Consider the following 9,611-nt stretch of genomic DNA (forward strand, 5'->3'; position numbering starts at 1 on the left):
GGACCTCTCCTGGCTGCACCACCCCTGTTATCCCACATGTTACAGCTTTTATTTTTACATCTGTGAAACACCAACCCTTGGGGCTGGGAAAACAACGGGGGCCGAGCCTAGGCAGGGAGGGGAGGCTGTGCAGGTCAGGGGGGTTGCGGCGGGGTCATGGCACAGTGGCGATTGAATGAACCCATTTAAAAATAAGAGCAAGAGATTTAAAAAAAAACAGGAGTAGCCAGCTCTGATTACAGAGCCGTCCTTGCATCCACGGTTTGGGCAGCTGTATCCTCTGCTCTCCAGCCCAGCGGCACAGCCAGCTCCTGCTGAGCAGCAACGCACTGATCCGGGCAAGTAAATAGAGCAGGATAAAAAAAGCAGCATCAGTCCTGGCCTTATTATGAGACCCAAGAGCTGGGATAGGAGCTGTGGTGGCTGCCAATTTCCACAACCCAGAATTAAATTGTTTCTGATGGACTCCACAAAGTACAGTCTCCACTCAATCAGCTCGGCTCCCACCGAACAAGGCTCTGTGCAGTCAGGCAGGGAGACACGCTGAGCGCTGGAGGCTGCTGAGAGAGAAGATGAGTGCCCTCGTGCAGAAATTACAGGGGGTTTATAGGCACTTATGGTAGGCTCCTGGGCAGAAGGGAGGAAGATCCCTACAATGCCAGGTAGGCATTGAGCAGAGCACAGGTCAAAATCACTGCTACGAGCAAGCCATGGGGAAGGGCTCATCCCTTCCCTTGCCTTGTTTCAAGTTAGAAAAGATGCTGAAGATCCTGCACTGCTTGCTGTTGTTTGGGGCACTTCTTCCTGATGGATGTGCTGGCCAAACCCAGCTGCTGCTGGGTCCAGCACCATTTTTGACACCTTTTTGGCAGCTCATGACCCTCCCTGAGGTTGGGATCAGCTTGGGCAGCATAGCAAAAATCCTCCTCTGGGCTGTGGTACGGTTACACACTGCAGGGAGCCCAGTCCAACATGTATCTGACACCCGTCCTCGCCACCATGACAGCGCTACCCAATGACATCAGCCCGGCATAAAGCAGATGTTTTCTCATTAACAGATTTGACTCACAAGTGGTCTCAAATCCCCAGGTTTTGCTGCAATCCCCGGAGAACCGTGAGGAGCCTGGAAATAAATCAGCCCCAGCCAACCAGGGGAGGCTTTGCTCTCACCGACAGATTGAATCCCCGAGTGACTGAGCCCCTGAAAAATGGTACGTCGCTCTTCCTTCATCTGTTACAAGGCTCCTGGCATGGCAATCCAGGCGCTCCTCCAGACACATGCATTACCAGTTGCTTCCCATCTCCCTCCTCCTCCAAGAGGCTGATGTCCTGACTAGCAGCATGCAGAGAAGATGGAAGATGCAGGCTTGGCGCAACCATGGGTTAAACCTGTGGGCAGCTCGTTTTGGCTGACTGAACTGCAGCCTTGTCCCTGAAACACCAGCTTTATCACTGGGAGCTGAGATGTGTGCAGGGATACCGGTGACTGCTCAGTGCCCTGACCAGACGGTCTCGCCACACCATCTGTCAGAGCGATGGCCCAGCCCTTGACACCGGCACGGGCCCCTGCGTGGCTGGGCTTCACAGCTGCCAACTCTCAGCTCTGTCCTCTCCCCCATGAGGGACTGCGACATCCGAGGACACGGGCGGGATGGGGCTGATTTTTCCATCTGCTCTAATACTGGTGGCAGCAAAAAATCCTCCTCCCAGAGAAAGCTCTTTCCACTCAGTAGCCAGCTGCCCTTTCTGAGGGGCACTGACGTGGCTTTAAACTACCCATCCTCTGCATTTAGCAGTAGGAACAACGGTGGGAATTTGAACTGCTCAGGATTTTGGGGAGCTGGGAGTCCACCCCACGGTGAGTGTGGTCAGGGACCAGAGACCGCAGAGAGTACCACTGATGTCTCTTATGCCCACAGCGCCACGGTCCTTCGTTACGTACTGGAGGTCTTACAGATACACCGCTGTGAGCACATCCTGGGTCAGATCGGAAAGTGGCCCTAAAGACGGGAGGGGAGCCTCTGTTCTTCTGGCCGATGGCTTTGGATAAGTCTGAAACTCTATTTACAAACCAAACAACAGCTCATCAAATGGTCAACTGCATAAGCTCATCCCAGGATCAAGACAGATTTCTGCTTCTTTTGATTCATGCACCGCTTCCAATAATGAGAGCACCCCATCACGCGCGGCAGTACCATCCTGCCAGGGAATGCCAGCAGACGGGAACACTGCTTGCTGTCCAGACTCAGGCTGCCCTGCACGGCTGACGGGCTCAGCTGCAAACTGGGTTTTCCCTATTGTGGAAGTGTGCCAGACAGCAGGTTTGCCAGGTGCAAGTGTACTGCACAGCACACCTGAACACACAGGCACCTTGGTCTTCTGATGACGAAACAACTCTAGTTCCTGCCAAAATCATGTCTTGTGGAATATCTCCTTTAAAAGTTCCTCTTTCTTCTTCCCCAAATTCTCTGTCTGGTATCTACTACGCAGAAGACTTCATCCCCAAAACCTTGATACCATCTAACATGCATTCACATGGCTAAATCTTAAGAGTCACCGGGAGGTATCCCAAAGGACTCACACCACCTCTCTGACCACAGCCTCAGGAGATCACAGAGGTAAAATCTCAGTAAAGTCAGTGGGTCCCAAAAAGCTCATCTCCTCCTTGGTGTCACTACAGAACCAAGTTGCCTTCTCCTTGCTCATCCTTCCTGGCCAGCAGCCGGGCTTGCTCCACATGCTGCTCCTGACAAAGCCCAGGCATGTGCCACAGTCAGCAGGTCCAGAAAGAGACCCCAAGGAATTCGTGTCACCTTACACCAGAAAAGGGAGATGTGACAGAAGGGACCAGGACAAGCCAAAGCAGGACATGGGACCTGGGACAACACAGCCAGCTCCAAAGGACACTCCCTACACTTTACAAAGCAGCACTCCTGAGCTGGGCACATACACAAGGGGGTGATTTATTAAATGGCTTCAGTCCCTGATCCCACATGCAAGCAAGCATTAAGTCACTGAAGTACAGCAGGACTTCAGGCAACTGCTAATGAGTAAATGGAGCAAATAAGCTAATTAGAAGAGTGACAGTCAAATGAGTGATGTTGGGAAGATGATTCATTCCTGCAGCGATAAGCAGGCCACAGCAGAGATACCACTTCAGGAACATGCCCCTTCTCACTGTGGGGTAGGACTTCCCTCAGAAGAGGCTGTGCTATGCCCAGCTGCAAACGTAGAAAGGCAGATGCCTCACAAAAACTTTTTTTGATGGTGATAAGCATCTGAATAAGTCCTGCATAAGTCCTGCACCATTTTTGATGGTGATAAGCATCTGAATAAGAGCTGCAGCTGCACCAAACACAACAATCAGTGTGAGCAGCACAAGTCTGCATTACAGAGACCTACACAGAAGGTCTCTTGGTCTGCAGGGAGATCAAAGGGTTTCCAGAGCTTCCCTTCTTCTAAGAGCATGTGTCTGGGTACCAGACTGTTCTTATGGCCAGTCCCACAACCTTACATCATCCTCACTCTTGATTCCTTCTTTGGACCAGTTGGATACCATGATGTGAAGAAAAGGCAAAAAACATGAACCATGGAGCTCGCCACCAGCTCTTCACAGAGCAGGTTGGGTCCTTGTGAGTTTGCTAACATCCCGCATGCAACTTCAAGGGTGAAACATCCCAACCAGTAATAACAGGGTCACTACGGGGGGGCAAGGGAAAACTCAGCCTGACCCTGTCATCCAGTGAAGCTCTGTTGCCCACGGGATACCCCCACTGCCAGTTACAGGAGGCTGGAGGCACTGGGGGAAGCGCAGAAGGGGCGAGGGTTGCAGATGGAGCCGCAGCAGGCAGTTACAGCCAGACATGTCCGACAGCGCAGTGCTGCTCTTACCTGCATGGGCCTGGAGAACATGTTGGTCAGCACTTCTTTCCTGGCTTCGGAGTATTTGTCAGCACCAAATGTTTCATTTAAGCTTCTCTGGATGAGAAAAGAGAGAGAGCATTCAGTGTTGGCAAGCTATGGTAGCAGGGGGACCCAGGCAGACCTTACAGGGGCAAACAGCAGCTCATCAAATCCAAATTCCTCCTTTCCCTGCAAATCTGCTTGTAAGCCAAAAACTGCACATGAAATTGGGCTTTGCTCTGGTCCCAGCAGCCCTGACAGTACTTATGAGCACTGACCCACCTCCTGGGGTCAACAGCAGGGAGCACTCCCTCCCCTTAGCCCATAACCCCTCTCCCAAACTGTGCCTAGCTCCCATCCAGCTACTGAGAGCTTCAGTGCACGGACTAATGGGACTCTGGGGAGATGTGGATATGGGAGGTCGGTGCCTGGGGCTAGTGGTGAGGAAGGGCTGGAGGGTTCAAAGTGCAGGAGAGGAGCTGAGTGTGCAGCCCCTCGTCTGCTGACATAGCCTCGGCACAGCCAGCAAGCGTGAAAAGCAGTCTCAGCTGATGGAGGGGTGTGTGGGAGGCCAGCGGGGATGGGATTAACAGAGGATTATCCACAGTCCAGTCGCAGCAAGTAAAGAAAATCCTGGAACCTGTGCTGTGCTGTTCAGCTGGAGTTCAGCCTCAGGACATGCTCAGCAGAGGATTGGTCAGATACCTCCCGTGCTGGCTGCGTCTGACCTTTCCCAGCACCACTCTCCAGTACTTCCCAATCACCCTGCTCCCTACCATGCCCTCTCTGAGACCTTCAGCAGCCCAGACAGAAACACCCACTCGTAGAGCTACTTTACCTGGGGTACAGAGCAAACGCACTGCCCAGGACCTGCTGAGAGAAGGCAGAGAAAGGAAATCTAGGTGTCCCAGCGAGTGCTCCTGCACTGAAACATCCTTCCCATTGCAGAGAGAGTAGTGTTGGGGTCACTTGTAAGGTCCTCCCTGCCCTGCTCTAAGCTCTGTGCACAACACGGCTGGCCAGGACAGGCTGGGCCACCCTTGCCCAGTGCTGGTGGGGTCAAGAGTGAGTGAGGGAGGTGTTTTGTTTTGGCATGGGATAGTTGTCAGCTCTGCTTGGGCAGAGGGGCACAGGGAATAAACCACACGCTGCCGCAAAAATGCCATCACGCAGCTGCCCACCCTTCTCCCTGTTTCTCGTCAGGCCAGTGCACTCACGTGCAGGGTCCCCGCGCTGCTGAAGTCGATGTCAAGGCCAACTTGGTTGCAAAACTCCATGAGGTCTTTCAGCAGCTTGGTTTGTGGTGGGGGGTGGCGGCGAAGCAGGGCCTGCTCAGGGAAGGAACGGTAGATCTGATGGGCCACGGCCATGTTCGCGAGCAGCATGAACTCTTCTACCAGCCTGCAGCACAAGAAAAACAACCCCGGGCCCCAGTTAGAGAGGGGAGTCCCCTGGGAAGCCAAGCCAGTCCATAGTGATGGGAACTAATACGACACAGGGGGACAGGGGAGCAGCTTGTAGTTGCTGTTATAAGCACAGATTAGATGTGAGACTGCAGCAAATCCCCCCCTAAATTCTCACTTTCTAGCTGAGGTTTCCCTGGGGACTCAGAGCAAGCTGTCCTGCTGGCATAGACAAGCAGAAGTCAATGATAAATTGACACCTTAAATTAGGATAAAATAATCTCCCTTTAGGTCACTTTATCTCCTGAAATGCTCGACAAGCAAAACAAACGCTGTGCGAGAGATAGCACGGAAAACAAACATACATTGCTGTCTTCCTGGGCCAGAGAAAACAGCGACTCACTCACTTCCCCATCCCAAGCTCAACATGTGTGGTCAAGCCCAGCCACGGAGCCCTGCCTCATGCCGGGCTTCCACCCAGAGCAAGACGAGCGTGGACCTCAGGCAGGGTAAGCCACCAGCGCCGCTTGCTGCGGGGCTGCCTTCTGCACCCAGGAGATGCAAGGACTCTGGGGGCTCCTCCATGCACCCTGCAGACTGCTGGGGGTATCCTAGGTTGGGGTGAGCCCCCCACCTTCCACCTCTGAATGTATATGCACTGAATGGAAACCTCCGGGGCTACACACTGCAAATAAAAGCAATCCCAGTGCTAGAGATCATCTTTGGAGCTTTTATGAGTTGTGCTACCAGCTGTAGGGCTGTGCCACAGGAGACTTGTTTAACTGGGCTTAGATAAGCAAAGAGACGGGCTTAGCTGGGCTTGCTGCGTGTATTCCCAGGGCTCCTAACTGGTGCTAATTGCCAAAAAAGATAATAGATTTACAGAAGTAACCTCATCCTCAGAGCAATGCCCGAGCGAGCTGTCACTGATTACGCTGGCTCAGCCTCGTTGCTCCCGCAGGCAAAGCAGCGATTTTGCAGGGCTGGCTGGGGGAGCCGGGCTGGAGCCGGTGGTCCTGCAGCTCCTGGCCGTGGCCATCGCTGGGGCACTGGCCAGGTGAGATGCGCAGGGTGCTGTGCTCCTGGGGTATTTGCTACAGCAGCGATACATTCCCAGCCTGGGAGTGATTGCCAAGAACTTGAAAGAGAAAGGAAATAAAAGACAAGCCCAGAGGAGGAATAAGCACCTGACGGTGATAACCACCAGTGGAAATGTTCATCTTTAATGGGAAGGAACTCCCTTCATATGAGCCTTGTGGATTCTCCCAGAGGGTGTTGTGCCAGAGGCCAACACTTCAGAGCCCGCAGGGAGGGCAGGAGGGACACCCACCCGCAGGGGCGGTGCGGGAAGGGGTGGGGAGCAGCACAGCCCAAGTGGGAGTGGGCTACCCACCCTGTCCCCTCAAACCCCTGCCCATGGGCAGATGCTACCAGAAGGCCAAGGGCTGGGTCATGGGGGTGGGCAATGTGCCTGCAGCCCGGCATGGGAGCAGGGTCCGTACCCACGGGTGAGGGGTGACTTCCAAGAGGTTGAGCCAAGCTCTTGCTGCTCCTGTGCAGCGAAGCCAGCAGATGGCAACATCGGTCCCTCTACGGCCACCGGCACCGGGGGGGGCTGCGGGACAGCCCGGCCCAAGGGCGCTGGGCACCCCGGCTGCGCAGCACCCAGGGGTGGGAGGCAGGGCAGCGCGGAGAAAAAAAACTGGCATTGCCATCCCCATCTCCGGGGTGTGGGTGGACACACCGGCTCTCGCCCAGCTGCCGTGCTTGTGGTGACCCAAGAACATGTGCGAGGCTGAGCCAGTCCATGCTCGTACCCGGGAAGCTCTTTCTGGCCAAGGCAGCTCGCAGCAAGGCACAGCAAACAGGGTGAAAGGCAGTGCCTCTCCTTCCTTCGGTGCAAAGAAAATGGGAGATGTTCCCAGCGCTACCCTCAGCTCCACCGATGTACACGTGGGCAAAGGTTGGCCATGGAGTCCCTGAGCCTCCCTCGAAATGTGGCCTCTACAGAGCGAGATGCAAACCCATTTTTAAAGACAAAGCAATAAACACCCGTGAACAGCATCCCTCTTTGTCACAGGCACAACGTGGTTATCTCAGGTCCTAGAGTTGAACGCTGCAAGCGAGTGCTGAAGCAGCCCCTGCTATTCTTGCTCCCACTGAGCACTGGAGTGCGAAGCCTTTACCTCTTACCTCCAGCAACACTTTGGGCTGGATGCAATTTCCACCTAATTATTAAGTTCTGCATTTTGCTGAACCATTTTGGGGCTTGGGCTTCCACATTTTCCTGGAGATATCCTTGTTCTGATGTTGTAGGCAGTACTGAATTGAAGCTCACACCTAAGCAGCCTCCTGCCAGGGATGCAGGAAAACTAACAGCACACACTTCCCACTGTGCTCTGCAAGATCTCATCCTCTCTCCCTTCAACATGTCCACACACGGAGCGCTAGCTCCCAGACAGCATCAAAGACAGCCCCCATCAAGAAGTACCCAGCACATGGCTGGTTTGACCACATGGGCAGGAAAACCTTATCAGGAAGCACCCAGCAGCTTTGCACCCATGACAGGGAGTGCAGGATGTGACCGCAGACATTCAGAATTGAAAAGCTACTTGTCCTGCTTGCTCACCCAAAGGCAGGGGCATGCTCTGGGAGATGCGGCTGCAGTTTGGGCTTTCAAGGAGCAGATAACATGGACAAGGTTGGACACTGCCCTGTATCTGGGCGGGACAGAAGCCCCAAGACCCGATGGGTCAGTTTTTATCAACTCAGGTTAAGGAACCACAGTGCCCTGGGAAGGCTGCAATGCCCCGTGGGTTGATGCCAAAACACCCTGCAGGGATGGAGGGTCCTTCCCAGCTCTGGGTCACCTGGGGGTCATAGAGCTGCTCCCCACACGCACCCCATTGCAGCAGCCCTGCAAGCATGAAAGGGATGAATGGTGTGGGGCTGCTCCATGCTAACTCCTAGAGAGATTTGTTTTAAACATCAGGGTTTAGTCCCCAGGGAGAAGAAAGCAGCTTCCAGAAGGGACAGGTCACAGCTGGGCTAATCTTGAACATGTGAGAACCGGCCAGGGTCAGAGGGAATGGGGTGGGGACAGTGAAGGAGCTGGCACCTCTGTCCAGAGTTAAGCCAGGTCACCTCTTCCAGCAGAGCAATGGGCTTACGCTGAGACTGCACGGGACACTGGAGACTCGGGAGGATGAACCAGGGCTGGGACAGGCCATGAAGCTGGCAAGGGTTCAGGTGCTGAGGAGTAGGAGGGCACAGCAAAGCTGTTGCCTTCCTGCCCTCCCCATGTGGCCTTTTAGTGGCACTTTTGGCTAGCGTCCTCATCAGGGCTTTGACTCGGCAAGCGCTATGCTGCGGCTTGGAAAAAAGCACTGGATGCTGAGGCAGGCAGGAGCAGAGGCTGGCTGGCAGTGGCTGGGGCCAGACCAGTGCCTGGCACTGGTATTACTGGGAGCCGTGCTGAAGCTCTGCTAACTTGTCGGCAGGTCAAACGACAAGAGGGTTTTTTCTTTTTTCTTAAAACAGTCTAGTTTGGAGTTTGGCTCAGTGTGGCTGGCAGACGGGAGTGCAAAGAAAAATATTTCATGGCTAAAAAAATGGAGACAGAAAGGCTGGTCCATCTGAACGCACGCTGAATGAATCCCATGTGAAATGCATTCTAACGCCATCGCTACAGTTTCCTCTGGATTAGCTGAGCTATCCTTGGCTCCAGGCTCCATAAAATCCCATAAACAATCTGATCTGAACTTTTGCCCTTTCTGTGTCGATGTGAGGTTTCCTCCGCTGTCCTGCGGAGAGGGCTGGGGGTTAGCAGGTGGCTGTCCCTCCCGTAGGTGCCTGCAGAGCCCGGCAGTCCTGCTCACCGGGGCTGCAGGAGGGAGCATTTCCAAACCTGTTCAATGCATCATTTAACATGTGCACATGGGAGAGGGAGAAGAGGGAGGGAACGAGCCGGCTTGTGAGCTCTGTAACATGTGTAAGCATCTTCTGCTGGCTCTTTCAAGACCCAGATTTTGCTTATGAGTTATGGGCTTGGTACAGGAATTGGTGGATGAAATTGTATAGCCTGCCTTATGCAAGAGGTCAGCTGGAGCGTATCGTTTTCAAAAGCACTCGCCTCTGAGTTTCAAACGTGATTGAGGCATGCCAGCTCCTAAATCCCACCGACTGCTGGGGAGATTTCAGGTTCCTGCGATGCTCTTAAACACCAGACTTGGTGCTTTTCAAAGTATCTTAAATGATGGTTAGGCTTCTGTAGGCAAACAGACACCTATGAAACCATCCTGCTGA

The 9,611-nt window shown here is 53.8% G+C and overlaps 1 protein-coding gene across 1 annotated transcript in view; it reads right to left on the bottom strand.

Moving 5' to 3' along the window:
- The window catches only part of DIS3L2 (DIS3 like 3'-5' exoribonuclease 2), a 174,585-nt gene that overhangs the window by 5,802 nt on the left and 159,172 nt on the right, over positions 1–9,611 (bottom strand). The window contains 2 exon segments of the mRNA XM_009698075.1: positions 3,892–3,978; positions 5,121–5,304. Coding sequence (XP_009696377.1) covers positions 3,892–3,978; positions 5,121–5,304 — 271 coding nt within the window.

This window comes from Cariama cristata, unplaced genomic scaffold (assembly GCF_000690535.1).
Source record: "Cariama cristata isolate BGI_N322 unplaced genomic scaffold, ASM69053v1 scaffold20213, whole genome shotgun sequence".
NCBI classification, from domain to species: Eukaryota; Metazoa; Chordata; class Aves; order Cariamiformes; family Cariamidae; genus Cariama; species Cariama cristata.